The sequence below is a fragment of the Aphanomyces astaci genome (genome assembly GCF_000520075.1).
Source record: "Aphanomyces astaci strain APO3 unplaced genomic scaffold supercont1.29, whole genome shotgun sequence".
In the NCBI taxonomy this organism is placed as follows: Eukaryota; Oomycota; class Saprolegniomycetes; order Saprolegniales; family Verrucalvaceae; genus Aphanomyces; species Aphanomyces astaci.
The window spans coordinates 91,508-109,572 of NW_009798292.1; the positions used below are offsets into that span (position 1 = coordinate 91,508).

General features: G+C 51.0%; 5 protein-coding genes across 6 annotated transcripts; 3 read left to right on the forward strand and 2 right to left on the reverse strand.

The window, feature by feature from the left end:
- The first annotated feature begins 938 nt into the window (after window positions 1-938).
- H257_10541 (hypothetical protein) lies at window positions 939-4,063 on the forward strand. Its single transcript, XM_009837119.1, has 2 exons — window positions 939-1,074; window positions 1,128-4,063. Exon 2 carries the CDS (start codon window positions 1,157-1,159, stop codon window positions 4,016-4,018), a length of 2,862 nt encoding a protein of 953 aa, XP_009835421.1. The 5' UTR covers window positions 939-1,074; window positions 1,128-1,156; the 3' UTR covers window positions 4,019-4,063.
- Window positions 4,064-4,716: 653 nt separating this feature from the next.
- Window positions 4,717-10,239, forward strand: H257_10542 (hypothetical protein). Its single transcript, XM_009837120.1, has 15 exons — window positions 4,717-5,686; window positions 5,734-5,967; window positions 6,023-6,074; window positions 6,147-6,323; window positions 6,395-6,440; window positions 6,570-6,768; window positions 6,867-6,983; window positions 7,097-7,234; window positions 7,603-7,756; window positions 7,880-8,138; window positions 8,272-8,429; window positions 8,550-9,025; window positions 9,130-9,222; window positions 9,369-9,596; window positions 9,762-10,239. The coding sequence occupies exons 1-15, from the start codon at window positions 4,760-4,762 to the stop codon at window positions 10,119-10,121; spliced, it is 3,618 nt and encodes a 1,205-aa protein (XP_009835422.1). The 5' UTR covers window positions 4,717-4,759; the 3' UTR covers window positions 10,122-10,239.
- A 333-nt stretch (window positions 10,240-10,572) lies between these two features.
- Window positions 10,573-11,231, reverse strand: H257_10543 (hypothetical protein). The gene is made up of 2 exons (XM_009837121.1): window positions 10,969-11,231; window positions 10,573-10,922 (listed from the first exon to the last, which is right to left on the reverse strand). Exons 1-2 carry the CDS (start codon window positions 11,179-11,181, stop codon window positions 10,800-10,802), a joined length of 336 nt encoding a protein of 111 aa, XP_009835423.1. The 5' UTR covers window positions 11,182-11,231; the 3' UTR covers window positions 10,573-10,799.
- Window positions 11,232-11,393: 162 nt separating this feature from the next.
- H257_10544 (hypothetical protein) lies at window positions 11,394-15,534 on the forward strand. Its single transcript, XM_009837122.1, has 12 exons — window positions 11,394-11,467; window positions 11,526-11,636; window positions 11,692-12,211; window positions 12,285-12,570; window positions 12,615-13,056; window positions 13,128-13,174; window positions 13,219-13,636; window positions 13,728-13,925; window positions 14,101-14,544; window positions 14,667-14,831; window positions 15,177-15,266; window positions 15,369-15,534. The coding sequence occupies exons 1-12, from the start codon at window positions 11,423-11,425 to the stop codon at window positions 15,402-15,404; spliced, it is 2,802 nt and encodes a 933-aa protein (XP_009835424.1). The 5' UTR covers window positions 11,394-11,422; the 3' UTR covers window positions 15,405-15,534.
- A 744-nt stretch (window positions 15,535-16,278) lies between these two features.
- On the reverse strand, window positions 16,279-17,973 carry H257_10545. 2 transcript variants are annotated; one of them, XM_009837124.1, is made up of 6 exons: window positions 17,747-17,973; window positions 17,578-17,694; window positions 17,413-17,502; window positions 17,269-17,330; window positions 17,008-17,209; window positions 16,279-16,475 (listed from the first exon to the last, which is right to left on the reverse strand). In XM_009837124.1, the coding sequence occupies exons 1-6, from the start codon at window positions 17,897-17,899 to the stop codon at window positions 16,359-16,361; spliced, it is 741 nt and encodes a 246-aa protein (XP_009835426.1). In that variant the 5' UTR covers window positions 17,900-17,973; the 3' UTR covers window positions 16,279-16,358. The 2 variants fall into 2 exon arrangements, with proteins under 2 accessions (XP_009835426.1, XP_009835425.1); XM_009837123.1 differs by lacking the exon at window positions 16,279-16,475 and having other exon boundaries at window positions 16,938-17,209.
- Window positions 17,974-18,065: the final 92 nt, after the last annotated feature.

Consider the following 18,065-nt stretch of genomic DNA (forward strand, 5'->3'; position numbering starts at 1 on the left):
TAGTTCGTACATGAAGCTTATACTACGTAGTACAGTATACCCCACGCACGACTTGTCAGTTCCCATCTCTAGGGCCTCTGCCTTTCTCGATGGTTACTGTACAGTTGTACCGCACACGTTGAAAATGACACGCAGGCCCATGCAGGCCGACACACGTCGCAACTATACGCATACCTTCACGTAGATCACACCATAGCCTCAAATATTCGCCTTCTCATTCCCCAGGCTTGATTTCACTATGTATTAATAGTCCATGATGCTCCAAAGGCAACAGGGCCGGCCTGCAGCACCACACTACTCGAGTAATCAGTACTTGTACTGTACAGTACAGTACCATATGGTAGACTTCACGGCAAAATGCTCCGGATAATGCAATTAATATGCGGACGGTACAGTACGTGCCAGCTGGCGTATTCTGAAACCCTACCCCGCTCGAGTATATAGGGATTTGTATGTGCGGGAGAAGGGACAGGAACTAAGCAGCGATTTGATTGGTCATTTTATACTTCGAATTTCTGGCGAGTGGGGCTCAAGGACTCAATACAATGGCAAAGGTATTTTATTTCCAAATTCAAAACATTGCACGAGGGGTAGGTGGAATTTAAATTCCACGGCCAATCGACGGCGTCGGCATTATAATATTCGTATTGTAGTACCTGTTTGTATTGAACCCCGAACTTAGCGGTTTTTATTGCACACCTCTGAGAATGCATTTATTAGGCGCCCTCCCAACGTGAGGCCCTTGAGCCCTTTGCCCATGCGACGACTGCGCGGTCAAGGGATCCACGACTTGCGCATACGTTGGTGAACATGCTAAAGAAGCGAAGGAAGCAGTGTGAGGGCAAGGGTGGAAGGCCCGGGGACGACGAGAAATATACAATTTGAGAGGTTTTCGTGCACCATGGGGGTGTGCGAAAATGTTTGAATTTTAAAGTGGCCCTTTATTTTATTATATTTTTTACTCCAGCCTCTGAACTGCGCACATAGCAGACAGAGAGTGTAGTCCACGGAGTCGCCGAGTTCGTGACATCAAGCGCTAGGAGCCGACCCCGCAACAGGAGCAGCGAGACAGACGTACGTGACTTCATCGTCGTTAGCACTCTCCCACCTCCATCACCACACATCAGCAACTTCAGACGTCGCGACGAACAACAGCATGGACTCATTTCCAGGCCTTGAATTTGAAAGCGACATCCTGAGCGACATCGATTTCGGCCTCGGGTCCGGCGGCATGGGGGGCATGAACGGATCTGGACTGGATTCCCCTGGAACATTGCCCTTCAACGTTGGCACTCCCCCGGGTGTCGCAAGCCTTGGCACCGGCGTGTTTCCCGGCCTGCACAACAGCGCCAACAACAATGGCGGCCAGAGCAACAACTCGTCGGCCCAAACAAACTCCTCTGGGGGCAATTCCGACCTGAATAGGGACGACGGCGGGTTCCACGACGACGACGGGATGTTCTTTGGCAGCGACATTGGCAAGGACGACGACAAGGCATCGGCCAAGCCGCCATCGTCCCATCAACATCACGGCAATAACGCGCCGCCGGCCACCAACTCCCTTGGCCGCGGCAACAACAGTAACCCATCTTCACACATGAACCACGACAAGCCAAACAACCAAGGCCCAGCGTCCAGTTCGTTGCACCATAGTAACCACATGGGCGGTCGAAAGGACTCGGTGAGCGACCAAAACGGCTCGCGGATGCAACACAATGGCGGCGGCCCGCCTTCATCCAACCCGAGCAACCCAAACAACGCGCCAAAGGGACCTCCCAGTCGCCTCTCGGAGAGCAACACCGAGCTCCTCAGTTCGCTTTTGCTGCCCGATAGCAGCGGCCCCCCAATGAACATGGGCAACCCGAATTCGCGCCCCCATATCAACCAAGGCGGCGGTCCCCCTTCGCACGTCGGCATGAGCAACCACTACGGCCAACCCGCACCACCGTCCTCCCTCAACTACGGCCAAGTGCCGCCCCAACAGCGAAACAACATGAACATGTATGGCGGTGGCGGGTACAACCAACCGCCGCCACCCGCCCAACCTCGCGCCCCGTACCAGCAGCAGCAGCAGCAGCAGCCGCCCCAAACCCTGCAGCGCACAACCAGCATGTCAGGCGGTCAGCTCATGCGGCAGACGTCGGGTGTGAATCCGTTCCCGACCAACTACGACGAAGAACTAGCCAAGCTCAAGAGCATGTTGAGTGCCCAACCCGACTTGATCCCCCCGCCGCAAGAGATTCTGCGGGCCACGCAGCAACTGTGCATGGCCAATATGCAACGCCTCCAGCAACAACACAGCGCCGCCCACCCCAACAGCTACATGCAGCAGCACATGCAAAATAACCCCCTTCACATGCAACCTGGCTCTAGCCAGCAAATGCCACCGGGTTACAACGTGCCACCCCCGTCTGCCCGCAACAACAACCCACCAGGAGGGCACTTAAACATGGATCCGCATGCCAGGCAGCCGCCCCCAGGCGGCCTCTCGATGCCGTCTGTACCCCCTTCCGGAGGCCCTCCATCATCGCGCCAAGGACTGTCCCCATCGTCCACCGCCATCTCTTCCTCGTCCAACCCGCAACAGCAAGCCGCCGCCGCGTCCAACAACCAAATGGTGTCCCAAGGCAACAAGACGGCCAACGTGTGGCAGTCGGAGAGCGACGTGCCGCTTCGACGGAAAATGATCGCCAAGATCGTCAGTTTGCTGCAACAGCGTAAACCGGACGCGCCCACGGAATGGATCCGGCGGCTCCCCGACATGGCGCGGCGCCTCGAAGATTCACTGTACCGTACAGCGACCGGACGGGAAGTGTACGGCAATTTCAACACACTCAAGACCCGCCTGCAGCACTTGGCCGTGACCATGGGAGCCCGGGCCGCCAAAGGCAACGACCCCAACAGCCCGAACGAGTCGTCGGCAACGCCGAGCGGGGCGCCCGCCATCATGGGGTCGCAGCAGCAACAGATTACCGGCCCACCGGGAAGCAGCAGCGGCCCCTCGCCCGGAGCGTCGGGCCGACCGGGGGGAGGTCCCACCACTGGAGGAGGAGGCTACAACCCCCCAGGAGGAATGCCGCCGCAGTCGTCGCAACCTGGCGGCGGTATGGGGCAGCCACCGAATGGAGGCGGGGGTCGCATGAGCCAGCAAATGCAACTTCAATTGCAAATGCAACAACAGCGCCAGGCTATGGCAAACAACGGCAGCCACCCCCAAGGAGGTGGTGGCGCCGCTCAAAACAAAGCCGGTACCCCCCCTCCCCCCGGGCAGCCAAATCCGTCGCGGCAACCACCCAACCATGCTAACCCATCTCAAGCAAACAATAATCCGTCGCAACCAAGTACCCAAGCGTTTCGACAAAATAACGCATTACAACAACGAGGCATGATGTATGGCGGCCCCCCTCCCCCGTCGCAAGGCCCCACTGCCCAACAGCAGCAGCAACAGCAGCAGCAACAGCAGCAACAGCAACAGCAGCAACAGCAGCAGCAGCAGCAGCAACGGGTGGCATCTCCGTCCAACCCCATGCAGCGCAATAACAGCAGCAGTAGCAGCAACATCGTCGGGCCCACAAGCAGCCAGCAACCGCCCGCAAACCAGAGGTCGACTTCGCTGTCGAGCTCCCGGCTGAGCGACGCGCTGGGCGACATGGACTCTGCCGACTTTCTTGACCTGGGCATGGGGGACGATGGCACCGATATGGCCGACGATCCTATCGACGCCCTTATGCGGGGCAGCACCGGGTCGTTGTCGGATAACAAGAAGGCACCGACGCCATCTGCTTCCCCCAAGCCAGACCCCGCCAAAGCCCCCAAACGCCCGTTGACACAGCAGGACAGCCACGCCACCAAGAGGGCCAAGGCCTCGGTAGCCAAGCGGACGCCGCGCAACAACAGCGCGAGTCCGCCCGTGGCCAAGACCCCCCCGCCGCCATCGTCTTCTTCCACATCGAACAAGCAACCCCTGCCGTCGGCCAAGACGCCGCCGCCGCCGCCGGCCCCCCCTGTGAATAAGTAGACTGTGCTGTGTTTGAATTAACAAGTGACGTTCTTCACGTTGGGGCGTGTGTTGTTTGTGTGTGGGTTTTCTAAAGTCGAAGTGATTGGACACGACTGCAGATACTACAGCATTCTGTACGTTCGAGTCGAATATCGAATGAACTTGACAAATGTATCTGAGCATGTCCTAGCCAATCAAAGTGAACTAATTAGACATTTCATCCAATCATCGATTAGAATAGTTTGGCCCAGTGAAAATGTTTACCTTGAAATGTGTATATCGATTGAATGTCTTCGGAAAGAACCCCTGAGCCAATCAAATCACGTTATGTCTATTTTCTGCCAATCCAAATGTTTGACCCCACTGCATTGGGCAAAACCACATATATATTAAAATCGTTGTATAGTATAGTGTGTACAAGATTAAATAGGATCAAATGCTATTTGGTGAAATGACTCTCAAGTCCAAATTTGGGTGAAATCCACAATACCATACATTCAATAAACTTCAAGTCTGATTCAAATCGATTCTCGAATCAACTGCCTTCAGCGAAAAGGACGTTACCTTTACAGTTAGGCGCACTACTGTATTAATATTAATAGTAGTACTATCTTGTATCGACATCGTTCATTGGCTCCATTCTGGACGTGAAACGATCTGCGATTGGATGATTGGACGCTGAATACATCCAATCCACGAACGTCGTTGTGGATCTTGCCGCGACCTTTCAACCCGGCGAACAATCACTTACTTGGAGAGATGCATCGGACGCACCAGCTACAAGCGTTTAGTGGCCAAGATAGCTACCAGCGGCTCCAACGCCTCCAAGCGCTCTGCGGTAACAAGCACCATGATGGACGCGGCGGGTACGAAGCCATGCTCATCGTGGGTGGCGCGGACGGACTGTACTCGCACGGGTCGCAGGCAGCGTTGAAGTTTCTGTTTCTCGGCAAGTCTGGCCAAGAGCTGTTGGGGGAACAAGTCATTCCGCAGCAGTACGAGGCGCTCGAAGACGTCGTCGTGTTGATCACGCGCACCGCGGTGTCGATCTTTTACGTGTTGGACAGCGACAGCGCGGCGTTGCTTCTCCCGTTGCTGAGCAATTGGCGTAACGTAACAGAGTACGTCGCCACCGACGACATGACCCAAGATCTGCGCGAACTCACCAAAATCCGCGCCTTCCGCGCCATGGTGGAGCCCCACGCCACGATCGGTATTGCCCTGCACGAACCAAAGTCCACAGGAGATGTACCCACGGCGGAAGCGTGGCCCCTCGTGCAGTCGTTCGGCCTCGAGGACGTCCATCCCTCCAGCGCCGTCAAGGGCTTCTTCAGTATGCACCACACTGTGGTCAACTGCTCCATGGCGCTTATGGCCCGGCTCACGGACATCGACGACTTCTTTGCTCGGCGACTTGTCGAGGACGCCGAGCCTGCGCTGGCGCATCACTTCGGGGGTTTGCTGGCCAAGTTGGACCACGCCGAGACCCCGGCGGCCCGCGGGGCCCTCACCGAAGCGGATATCGCGGATGACGTGGCCAGTTTCTACGACTTTGGCACGATTCGCCACGACGCACGGAGGCTCCAACGGGCACCGAACCGGGGCGCGACAGTGCATTTTGGCACGCGCACCAGTGCCGAGTTTTCAACTGCGACATCGTCTCCGACCATCACGTCGCCCCAAGCGGTAGGTTGGTTGCAAATAGCACAGTTCAAAAGGCTGACTTCTTGTAGGGAGTGCATGGACAGTTCCCAGCCACCCATTTCACCGTCGTGGCCGAAGAACCACTCACGGGGATCCGCGTGGGCCGGACGTATTTCGTTGGCACGGGGAAATGCGCGGCCCGCATCGTCGATCCCGACGCGCTCGTGTCGCCGGCTGATTCCAAGCTGGACCGGTACGAGTCGGTGCCAACGAACGCCGCGGATACGCGTCGTTTGATTGCGTTGTACGAGAAATTGCTTACTGTACGGTGTAGTTTGTGTGTACAACTTGATTTTACAAGTGGATCATAATATGTAGGTGCACACGGCGACCACGTTACCCGCCGTCGCAGCTAGCGCCAAAGCACTAGGTATGCCAATCGAACCTTTATTGAGTGACTACGATACTGAAGTATTGATTGCCTTGACTTGGTTTGTCATAGGATCGACACCTAAGGAATGGATGGCTAGCGCACAAGTTGCTGCAATCCAGGCCTTTGAACGACAGCTTGGCAGCTCCTTTGACATCGTTGCTGCGTCGATTGCTAAGCAACTGATGGTGCACGTGGAATGCGTCGATGCCTGCGGAGAACGTATGGCCATTCTGGAGCCTCATACGAGTGCGTATCTCATTCCTTTTATCATTATTATCGTCAATGGTGCTCATGGCCAAGTGGAATTGTTGATGTAGAATGGAGCCATATCTACGTGACGACAACGCTAAGTGCTGTGATGAGGTGCGTTCAATATATTCTGTCGAGCTTTGAAACGTTAGCTGGTTTTCGCACTAGTGAATTGATTGGCTGTAGATATATGGGGATATATATATATTCACTGGGGGCTGTATATATGTATATATCTTATAGCACTGTCGTGGCGGGGGCGAGTGTGGGGGCTTTGATTGTGGGGGACTCGATCCTCTTACATGTGGCGTCTCCTGCTGCTTCGAACGATCTGCTGGTGCTCACGGCGAGTTCATTTCCGTACCTTCGAACGTGGGTGCAGGCAGGGATGGAGGCAGATTTTGCCTCCCACGTTGACGACGTTCTAACTTCCGACTACATGGTACAACGTATATATATTTGAATCATCATGCGCAATCTCAATATTATATATATATATATCGATGGGGAAAACAATCTGATGGGTCTGGTTGTGAATAGCTGGAAAGTGTAGTCAAGGTGGGCCGACCGATTGGCACCTCGGTGTCGCATGCCCAGATCTTGGTGCAATCCCAGCATTTGCATGTCATCGAAGGCACCCTCCAGCCCTATGCGCATGTAAGAACCTACCATCAACATATTTATTTCACATATATATGTAATAAATACAAATGTATATTATAAAGTGCCATGTCGGCTGGGGATGTTAATATGTAGCTATTAATTAATAGGGATTTGTGCTGACAAGCGCGCATTGTCCGCCGCTGGTTGTGCCGTTTCCGACGCACGTTTTGGCGCTGCGTGTTCTGGCCACGCCACACGAACAGTTGCTCCTTGTGGTGGTGGACTTTACTGAAGACAACAACCTCGTACGTCGAGTTTGAGTGAAAAAGGGAACAAAATTCTGCAATTTGATCTCTATATTTTCTCTATAGAATATTGGATTAATATCCTGCGATTTCATTAAGAATAGAACAGTAATATTGTGGATTCGGTTCGAATTTCCAGACCCCGTCGAATAATCGAATTAATCTCGCCACCGAATCGAATCACGAGTCGACATTATTGGCTAATCCAAAATTTTATGTGGATTTGATTGGCTCCTACAGAAATCTCAAACATATTCAACCAATCAGAACTCCAGTGTGATTCAATATTGATTAGACAAACCATGCGAATTTTAAATAGCTTATAGCGAATAAATCACAATATATCATGCGATTTGATTAAAAAATAGGTGGCCGAGTGGCTACCGTGTGCGACATCGTCGAGCTCGATTGCGCTACCCCTTGTCGCAGGTTCCCGCATGCAAGAACGGCTCTTGGCGGTGCTGGACGTGTGGAAAGCGACTGCAGCCGCCCACGACATTCCATTCGTGAAACCCAACTCTGGTATTACGATATGATCACTTTTCCCATTTGCTGGTGTTCTTCGATGCATTATACCTTTTAAATTGCCCATAGTTCCATGTATATATTTGCATATGTTTGATGGTGAATATACTATCGTCCTAGATGGCGACCAAGCATCGATCCCCCAAGGCTTTGTACGGGGGTGTTACTCTCTTTTGGACAAAACAGACGAGACTGTCGCGGACGTTAAAGATCGGTATTTCCCTCAATGGAGCATTTCGAAGGCACCAGCTCAAGTATCGACTTGGACAAAGTCGTCGTCGTCAATGGTGGTTCCTGTGACAGTGTTTCTCGGGCTGCCGGGCAGCGAAGTGCGGGCCCTTGCGGCGTCGCTGGCGGAGCTCACCGCTAGCGCCAACGAGTACGAAAACTGCTAAACCATCATATCCGAGTGGTTATACATATATACTTCGAAGTATTAATATATATATATATATATATATATACCTCAACACCGCATCATATCCGAGTGTATATAATGAAGTCTGGTGTAGATGGCATCATGTCGTGGTAGACACGCGGGAATTACCCGCGGATTCGGACACGACCACGATCATTCCGCAGCAACTCGACCAAGCGTTGCTGGCCATTCAAAGCAACGAAGATAGCAATTTGACTACTCGTCGGCCTCGCATTCTGCTTACTGTCGTGGGTATGTTGATGTATACTATTTCCCATGAACATGATAAGTACAAAACAAACAGACTATTTTGCGAAATATTTCACATTTAACTAACCATGTAACTTTTGACCATTTCGTCGTGTACTGTAGGCTATGTAGACCCGATCGCAGTGTGCGCTGCCGTCAAGCACACTCAACACGACCAAGCCATGCAGCTCAGTACCGTCACCACTGTCATCTCGGGCGTTGCGCTGACATTGCCAGACTCGGCGACCCCATTCCCTAAATTGTGGGACCAGCTGACTCCTGGGTTTGTCACGACCGTCGTGCTCACCAACACCCAAGATGTGGCAAATCTGCCCCGCCTCCGACTGCGCGTGGACTCTGCGAATCCGTTCGCGGACGTGCTGTGTCTGCGGTCGAACGGGCTGGATGGGGACCTCTCGACGTTTCTGGCCCTCGATGTGTTTGAAACGTCCGAACGGCGACGCTACCGCGACGTGCACTTCCCATCGTGGCAGCAAGCGCCGTCGACGTATGTCGTGCCCTTGCCAGCCTCTGTCACCGCCGTCCGATTTGAAATGAAGTTGAAACTCGACCGAAATCGGTTCGTTGCGTGCATTCAGGTACGACTTGTATAGTGTATAAGGGGGGGCAATTGGGGGGTTTAGGGGGCTTACGAGGGGCTGGAGTGAACGTGGACTTATATAGTGTTGGGATGGGTTTGTAGCGCGGGTTAAGTCCCCACACGACCCTGAAGACGATTTATCCGGTCTATACATCGACGCCTCCAATTCAACTCTCTGGGCTACGGCTCGCTCAGGTACTTTGCAAGCTCAGAGTCCCATATCCAAGCCAGGACAAACAATGAATGGATGAATGGATTGATTGCGTGTGTGCTCTATCGCATAATGCCAGTTCTTTGTGATTGTGTGTGACCATCATGGTTGTTGTACGTATATGGCGAAGGCGCTGGCAATGGACAAAGTGTCGACGCAACTGGTGCACTCGTCGTCGTCAAATGAAGAACATAAGGGTGTCGTCCCAGAGGAGACCATTGCGGCGATTGTGGCGCAACTGGGAACCGTGTGGACGGTCGAAGCATCGCTGGCGTTCACCGACGACAGTCAGCACGGGTACATGTATATCAACACGGGCACCAAAGCGTTTTTACGCGTCCAGCCAACATTGTCTTCGGTACAGCCACCATTATATATATATATATATATATATACCCCATCGTTCCGCCCCTTTGATGTACTCTTGATCTTTCGAAAAACCTATGACTTTATGCATTCTGATAGCAGTATAACTAGTCGATATTTCTGACTGGGGGCTAAAACGGGTGTATGCTTGTTGTAGCCGCCAACTTCGTGCTCGTTCGTGTTTACGGGCCAACATTTGGACGCCGAGAAGCTCCGCCTGTTGTTGCTGCAGTGCTGCCCGGCGCGCCATGCGGCGGTTGTGGCGCTGTCGGACGTAACTGTCGACGAGAAACGGCGCATCCAAGCGTTACATGTAACCGACCCGCTCCCCGACGGTTACATGTTTGACGGCACGTCGTACTACGACTACTTTGGCGGCCAGTACGAGTTTCACCCGAACATCCAGCAGTTTATTGATGCCGATATGGCCAAGAAGAATGACGTGGCGGCACGACACAACAACGAGCTCGAGACGGACCGCGTGCGATACGAAGAATGCACGACGCTGCTGGTGTAAGCCATTTCTATAGAGTGCCTAGCACCCAAATATGTATGTATATACTTTGCATAGTTACTTTCATTCGAGGACTTTTCGGTTAAACTGTTAACGTTGCCGGACCATTTGATGTGGCACATACTACGTCATAAATTCGTAGCACGAAGGGTACTGTACTACTATTTCTACCGTACTTTACTACGTACTATGGATGCGGAGGAAATGCTCTTAAGCTAACCATAAGTCATCATGCAGTGTCAATGCTGTACTAAGTATGACCACTCTTTTCAAGTGAACATTGTCCAAAGTGCCTGACAATCGATAGAAACCAACGCAGTGACAATGTACATGGGAACATTCAAACTGGATGACTGGTGGCGTTGCCCGGGATACAGTACTGTAGTGGACAGGGGCTAACATGCTGCTCTCACTGTCGGATCATCTAGCCGTATCGAAAGAGCAATGAATGTACTTACGGCGTGACCAGCAACAATCCACCCATCGACATCACTGCAAGAGTCATTGCCCCGTGAGGTGTGCAGTATGAACACTGGCATCATCACCCAACACACTCGAATGAACCATTCCACCAAATCCACATGGATGGCATGCATGGTCGCAATGTCCATGACGTGTACATATGATGATGCCGTTGTGTTATCGACAGCTTAAGACAACAACTTGTGTTTGCAAGGTGGCCTAGTCTTCCTTGATGACAAGGCGAGGTCGCACTCCGATCTCTTCCTTTTCGAACTCGTGGCCTTCGCCGTGGTGGTGGTGGTCGCCATTTCCGTGCCCATGGTCCCACGGATGTTCCAAGCCCTACATGTAAGTCAACATGGTACTGTGAGTACGCGTCCAAACGTACCAAGACGACGGCGCCGTCTTCCTTGGCGCGGTGAAAGATCCACAACCACGTCAGCACGCTGAACGCGAGACCAGCGTTTTTGTGCACGGGGTCCACATGGAAGTGCATGCCGTGCGGGTAATGACCATGTCCGCCATGGCCATGCGAGGCCATGCCGCGGCGCTGAAGCACGCCGGCATGAGTGCGGAGGCGGGCGGTCACTCGGTGGATCATCTCGATTCCTTCGCCACGAAACCAGTCAATTCGCCCACGCCCCAGAACCGATTCCACGTTGACCAATCCCCGGGCAGTGTTTGAAACCGGATACGATGCTTCTGTATCCGGAAGGATAAATCACTGGTTGATTATATTTTGAGCATCCAATGACACATACCTATGCGATTTTGTTTCATGTATTTTAGCCAACCATTCGACTCCGTAACTGTCAGTGTAGCGCCATATCTTGAGCAGGCACATGGCAACACTGCCGCCGCCACCCCTTCTTGGCCACAGTGAAAAGGTTGGTTGCTGATGGTTTATGCACGTACTCCTCAATCACGACATTTCCATCGTTATAGAAGTGGCTGCATTGGTTAAACTCGTTGCCACTTGCCACTTGCCTGCTTGTGGACAGCTTTGCCGTGTTACAGAATGGAGACGTGTTGTTTGAAGTTGCGAATGCGCTACAGGTTGGTCTTCCACGGAAACTCTACTTGAGACCAATTGTGCATGTACTATGACTAGACCCTGCAGCCACCTCCTGCCAAAGCGTCGGCGACGGCGCAATCTGCTCACAAAATCCAACAAGTCCTAGCCGTCGTCCTGCCCCACGTTCCCAAACATAGCAGCAGTCATCACCACGTCCTTCGAGACCCCGAAAGCGTTCTCGACATTCTAGAAGGCCAAATTCCAGCCATATGCGCCACCTTGAGCATCCTGAAGACGCTGTGGATGCAAAAACACATTCGGCGACTGCAGCAGCAGTACATTCACGGTCAAGTGGACAAGCTACACCGCAACGTCCCCCAGACTCCACCTCCAGAACGACCACCAAAAACTAGAGTCAAAACCACTGTAGCCGTGTCATATCCAACTCCCACCACTCGCCTCGTTCCCAAAGTGTTTCGACCGCCAGGCTTGGCGTGGAATACGTCAACGCTGTTAGCACCTGACAAAGTCCACAGCTCAATCTCCCCCGCAACACACACTAGCCAGGGCCAGCCTCGACCAACTGCCATAGCACCCTCCCCACAGATACAAAAAAGTATGTTCGTTATCTCCTTGAATACCATTTCTGTCCCCCTTACAGAACCATCATATTTGCCTCACATATTTAGACTTCCACGTGCAATTCATGGTGGATCCTCTATGGCTGGCCCAATCAGACACCCCTGCAGCACATTGCAACGCCCCTTCATTCTCCCATATGACCCCCCCAGGGTTACTCCCCTTGCCCAAGGCGTACGCAGTCTGTCGATGGATTCGATCTCTCGGTATCGCCCTGCCTTTCGACGAGCTACCCGGCACTGATCACTTTACAGCCGAAACGTTCTTGGCACAGTCAGGTCGAGCCTTTCAGGATGGAGTGATCCTGTGCCAAATCGCCGCCATCTTAGCGTACCGGTATGGATTGGCGCAATTGTGTTTTAGCCTGATGTCAGATGTAGAGGGGGCCCACCCTTCGTAAAAGCCAAGCTACGACCGCTGGTGGACCAGCCAGGCCGATTTGTGCCTCAAGGGTGCTGCATCGCCCCTCAGAATTCTGCGCAAAAGCGCCACAACGTGCAGTTGGCCCTGACGTTTCTAAGTCAATTGCACGCGCTACCCCCCACTTTGATGCACATGAACGACCCCGAGAGTCCCCAGTTCAGTGTCGACATGTGGCGACTGCTATACACCGTGTTCAAAGCAACTACCACCACGACGACACGAAACGCGAAATGTACATCCCCTTCCACACCAAAGCCCCCTCCAACCACACAACAATTCCACCCCCACCCTTCGTCGACCAACAGCAGCAGTGTGCGACCGCTGCCGTGTGTTACCCACGAGCAAACCCGTCGCGTGACCGACTGGCTGCATTCCCTCGGCTACACTATTCCATCCCAAGTGCGTAGAAGACGACTTATCAATCAACATCCCTGGCTCACAATTAGGTTATTTTGTGTGCCTACCGGTAGCCCGCAAGTCTCCTCCAAGATCCCTTGCGAAATGGAGTTCTTTTGTGGTAACTTATAGTAGCTAGAAGTAAAGCTAACATTGCTGTGGTAGCCACCTTGTGAATCGCATGGCCAACATTCCCAAACCCGTCCCAGTGCACACGAACGTGACAACGTTGCAACAAGCCAAAGATAACGTCTCATCGGCCCTCTCTGCGCTTCGGTCCCTCGAGCCCCCGATCGCCCCCGCCATCTACACTTGTCATAGTGACCCCATTCTCAAAGGGCAATTTCACCTCGTGTGGGGACTGTTGTATCACGTCATGGAAGCGTTCCAACGCGTGCCCGTTCAAACCATCTCCCCTTTAAATAAAGAAATCCATCGAGATTTTGACATACAAAACGAGAACGACCACAAGCTCCAACAAGTCGCAGACGACAAAATCTTGCTCGTCGAGTGGTTACGTACACAGGGGTACTTGGACACCCTCGACTGCACCCATGTCCATCCAACGTTTGACGATATTAAGGTAGGAGATTGTCGTTTGTGTTTTTCCTCTATGACCAGATTGTTTTTCCTCCATGCATGTTATGAAAAATAACAATATTTCTACTGCATAGGTACACCTTCAAAGCGGGGTCTTACTCTGCCACTTGGCGAGTCGGGTGACTCAAATGTCGAAATCCGTTAAAGCCGAACCCCCATACCTTTCGTCACATGTTTCCAAACAAATGGCCCTGCGTAATATTGAACACGCCCTCGAGTTACTACGTGCTCATCCAGCCATTCCCCAACGCTTCTTATGGTGTGACGACAAGGTACGAACCCAACTAACTACTCATTCGTCACACTGATCATCTAACCAACTATCCCTGATCAACTAAACAACTAATCCAATCGCATGTACTAACCAACTAATCCAACCACACTGATCAACTCATTCCACTCTAACATTTGTCTTGATTTTCTTAAAGTAATGTGGATGTCATGTAGATCTACGCGGGTCATACACACGTCCTTGTGGGGCTATTACAGGACATTCGACGCGTACATAAGGATAGCCACCCCCCGCCGCACTCTATTGCCCCCCTTCGCCCCCTACTCCCCAGCCCCCCGGGGGACGACGACGACGACGACGAGGAAGAGGATGATCTGACGACCGGACTCGTCACCTGCTGGCACGTCGACACGGAAGTGCATAGTTCCCACCAGTGGCGGGAAACCGACATCGATCCGTCCGAAGATTTGTTTCCACATCCAAACGACCCAATTAACCCCGACGATGTTTCGTCAAGGAACAACCATCCCATGACGTGGCACAACGTCGACGAAGACGTCGTCCCCCAGCCGCAACCATTCAAATTGACGTCCACTCTGTCTGACCTGGCGGCGTGGCTGCAGGCGCTTCACGTGGACGGCGCCCCTCCCTCGCTGGATGTACATACTAGTATCTTCTACTACTCCTTCTTTTCATGCCCAACTACTACTAGCTCAGATGGACTTAGTACTACTAACTACTTGAGAGGTGTATTCGTTGACGTGTACATTGTGTGTTGTAGGCGGCGACACTGCCCGAGTTTCAAGATGGCCTGGTCCTTGTGTCGTTGGTTGAAAAGGTCGAACACGTTCGGCGGTTAGATGGCGTATGTCGTGCGCCGCGGGGGAAGCGGGCCAGTTGCCTGCATAACATCAGCAAAGTGATGACGATCTTGAGCCACAACAAGGTAATCAATCGGTATTGTGCATTTCACCCAAATTTGGACTTGTGAGTCGTCATTTCGCCAAATAAAGCATTCGAATCCATTCGATTCAATTTAAGCTTGCACAACGTATCTTATACAATGATTAGTATATATGCGGATTTGCCCCATGCGGAGGAGGGATTGGTAGAAATTTGAATGAACGTGATTTGATTGGCTTAGGCGGTTCTTTAATCCCATTCTCTTTAGACATTCGTTTCTACTGAAGGCTCCAGAGTTTCGAATCGATTTGACAAATATTATATATTTTTTAAAATATAAGATTAAATGATTTATTTCGGCAAGTATATGATGGAGGGGTGTTGGTAGGCGATGCCGTTGACGCTGCTACGACGGCAAATCGATATTTTCAACGGCAACCAACAAGTTATCGTGGCCCTGCTTGATCAAATTCGACATGTAATGGATACTAAAGTATTTATAGTCAGAGACGCATCGTCCCCACAACAACATGAGAACTCAGTTGGTCGTTATGTTTCTAATCGAATGTGGCTATTGTAGGCGTATGGGTACCACCACCACCGCTCAAAGCCTTGAGAATAAAAGTTGAGTGGATGTACTTGTTGTCGTCAAAGTTCTTGCGAGGGGGCACGAACACACAAAACAGTGTCATCGTTATTTCATAGGGAAACAAGGGGAAAATTATTATATAATCTCAACAAGAGCGATTTATTCATTTCAATAGAATAATGTAGTATTCCGAAAGGACCGGGTCGAAGAATATGTACAGTACTTCGCGCTGGATGCAGAAATAAGTCTTGAGAGTTTTTGCCTCAAGAAATCAATATACTATTGTGTTCTCGTTGGAATTTAAATCGATTTGATTGGCTACCTCAGATGAGCTAAATATGATTAGCCAATCAAAACCTTCTCAATGAAATTCAACCAATCCGATCGATTGTGGATCGGTTTGGTCGGCGCGATTCGATTGCACCCCCTCCCCAAATTTGTATCAAATCGACAATACGTAGTATCATTCATTCTGCAAAGTCTCAATAGTCATCGATATTCAGGGGATATTGTGGAATACTAGTAATATTCACTGTCAACAAACAATTCATTCCGACTGGCTTAAAGCATTCTTTATTCTGTGTCAATCAAGAATAAAGAAATTTAATTATTATTTGCTTTACTGAAATAAATAGACATGGTCTTTGCGAACATAAAGCGAACACAGCACAAATACGTGTAAATGTTAAGTGAAGGAATATTGGAGATTCGGTATGAATTTCCGGACCCCGTTCTATCGAATAATCTCGCCGTGCGAATCGAGCACCAATCTCTCCCATTGGTCAATCGAAAATTGCTTATCACTGATTGGCTACAATCCATTTTCGAGTTTCTACTGGGATAATTAATTGCCAATCGGATGTCTCGGCTCCATTTGTGCTCGATTGAACGAACCATGCAAAATTGGGAAATTTGAAGAAAATCGACAATATCGTTTGCGTTTAATTTCGACGCGTGAGCCACAACATCCCAGGTCGCCGATTACACCGACTTGATCGAGTCACTATCCACGGGGGCGTCTCCAGGAACGTCCGCGTCATCGGAAGATGGGACAGCGTCCATATCGGGCACTTGTTTCTTGAGAAAGTTGTCTTGAATCTACACAACATTATGATATCATGACTCCACCAATTCCTGTTTACAATATATATATATATAATATCATGAATCCACCAATTCCTGTTTTCAATATATATAATATCATAAATCCACCAATTCCTGTTTACAATATATACATATAATGTTGAATACATTATAAATCGTAGCAAACGCACGGCACCAGGCACACTTGTTTGTAAATATACTCATGAATCAACCCAAACCAGTCGTCTTTTAAACCGAATTAAAAAATACAAATATATATTGTGGATTATTCGGTACAGATTTCCAGACCCTGTCGAATCATCGAATTAATCTCGCCGCCGAATTAATCGAATCACGAGTCATCGACGCTATTGGCTAATATTCTATTTTGAGTGTATTTGATTGGCTCTTACAGCAAGGACAAGTATATTCAACCAATCACAACTCGAGCGAGTGGGATTCAATATTGATTCGATAAACCAGGCGAATTTTAAAAGTGTATAGCGAATATTCACAAGAACTACAGCAATATACACATCAACAGTACCCAAAACTGCAGGCCGTTCATGAGCACGGGGCATGCGACCATAACAATCACAAGTTCGACTTTGGGCAAGTCGCCAAATGGACTGAACAACCAGGCGGCAACGTCCCCCAACGGTGTCTCCAGGCCAAAGATCACTGCCCCAATCAAGATTTTGGTCGAGCAAATGATCACCAGCCACGTAACTAGTTGAATCGCCCAGACGCTGGATACAACCATAACGAATGTTAGCCCTGGATACTAGTACGATGGAAGACCGCGTACCGAACTTGAATGGGATGACCGTAGTCTCCAGGCACTTGCAGCGCAGTGACGTTATATTTGACCTATACAAGCCAGCCATAAAAAAGCAACATGCTGAGTGATGTGATGGCGGTGGGAACGAGGGAGGGGTTGGTAGCTACATACCGCGAAATACACGAGCGCTTTCAGCAAGAGGTAGTTGACCGCAACCCCGAATGTCGTGTCCAATGTAAAGTTGACAAAGTAAAACGCGCACTAGGTCGATGGATATATACTGTACGTGAGGATACATGTATGCATATACGATGGGTGGTGGTGGTGGAGATGGACCTGATCGGCGCCCGTTTGTCCTTTGGCGAGACCCGAGAGGGTGATGGCGATCGCGAGGTTCGCGGCATGTGCCACACCTGCCCCAATGAGCTGCTTGGACGCGTCAAACATCCAAATCTACGACGAAACATGCGTCAAATATGTTGGTGCCACGAAGGTGACGACAGACCCTGAGCGGTCGACGAGGTCGTTCGTGGTAGCGCTTGAAGATGAGCACCGACAACGCGATGAGACCCAGCATGACTTGAATGAGGTTGTTGAAGGTGCCGTTGAGAAGCGTGCATCGTTCTATGGTGGCGGGGGTGGTGCTGTTGGTCGCCATGACGAGGTCAGCTAGCAAGCGAGTGTGGCGTGCAGCTTCGGAATGTTGCCAGCTCGCAAAGCGCGTACTGCGATTATCAACCTACATTCTCATGACATACAAACTTCAAAGGGGTTCAATTAGGAATGATGGTCAAAGTAACGGACCCAAATTGTGTGGGAGTTTC

Coding starts and splice junctions, on each gene's coding strand:
- H257_10541 (XM_009837119.1), top strand. CDS start 1,157: ATGGACTCATTTCCAGGCCTTGAATTTGAAAGCGACATCCTGAGCGAC.
- H257_10544 (XM_009837122.1), top strand. CDS start 11,423: ATGGCAACACTGCCGCCGCCACCCCTTCTTGGCCACAGTGAAAAG. Junction 14,832..15,176: donor CGATCTTGAGCCACAACAAG/GTAATCAATCGG, acceptor GGGTGTTGGTAG/GCGATGCCGTTGACGCTGCT. Junction 15,267..15,368: donor TGCTTGATCAAATTCGACAT/GTAATGGATACT, acceptor TGGCTATTGTAG/GCGTATGGGTACCACCACCA.
- H257_10543 (XM_009837121.1), bottom strand. CDS start 11,181: ATGATCCACCGAGTGACCGCCCGCCTCCGCACTCATGCCGGCGTGCTT. Junction 10,923..10,968: donor AAGACGGCGCCGTCGTCTTG/GTACGTTTGGAC, acceptor ACTTACATGTAG/GGCTTGGAACATCCGTGGGA.
- H257_10542 (XM_009837120.1), top strand. CDS start 4,760: ATGCATCGGACGCACCAGCTACAAGCGTTTAGTGGCCAAGATAGCTAC. Junction 5,968..6,022: donor TGTACGAGAAATTGCTTACT/GTACGGTGTAGT, acceptor CATAATATGTAG/GTGCACACGGCGACCACGTT. Junction 9,223..9,368: donor CTGGGCTACGGCTCGCTCAG/GTACTTTGCAAG, acceptor TATATGGCGAAG/GCGCTGGCAATGGACAAAGT.
- H257_10545 (XM_009837124.1), bottom strand. CDS start 17,899: ATGGCGACCAACAGCACCACCCCCGCCACCATAGAACGATGCACGCTT. Junction 17,503..17,577: donor GACAAACGGGCGCCGATCAG/GTCCATCTCCAC, acceptor CCATCGACCTAG/TGCGCGTTTTACTTTGTCAA. Junction 17,210..17,268: donor GGTCATCCCATTCAAGTTCG/GTACGCGGTCTT, acceptor GGTTGTATCCAG/CGTCTGGGCGATTCAACTAG.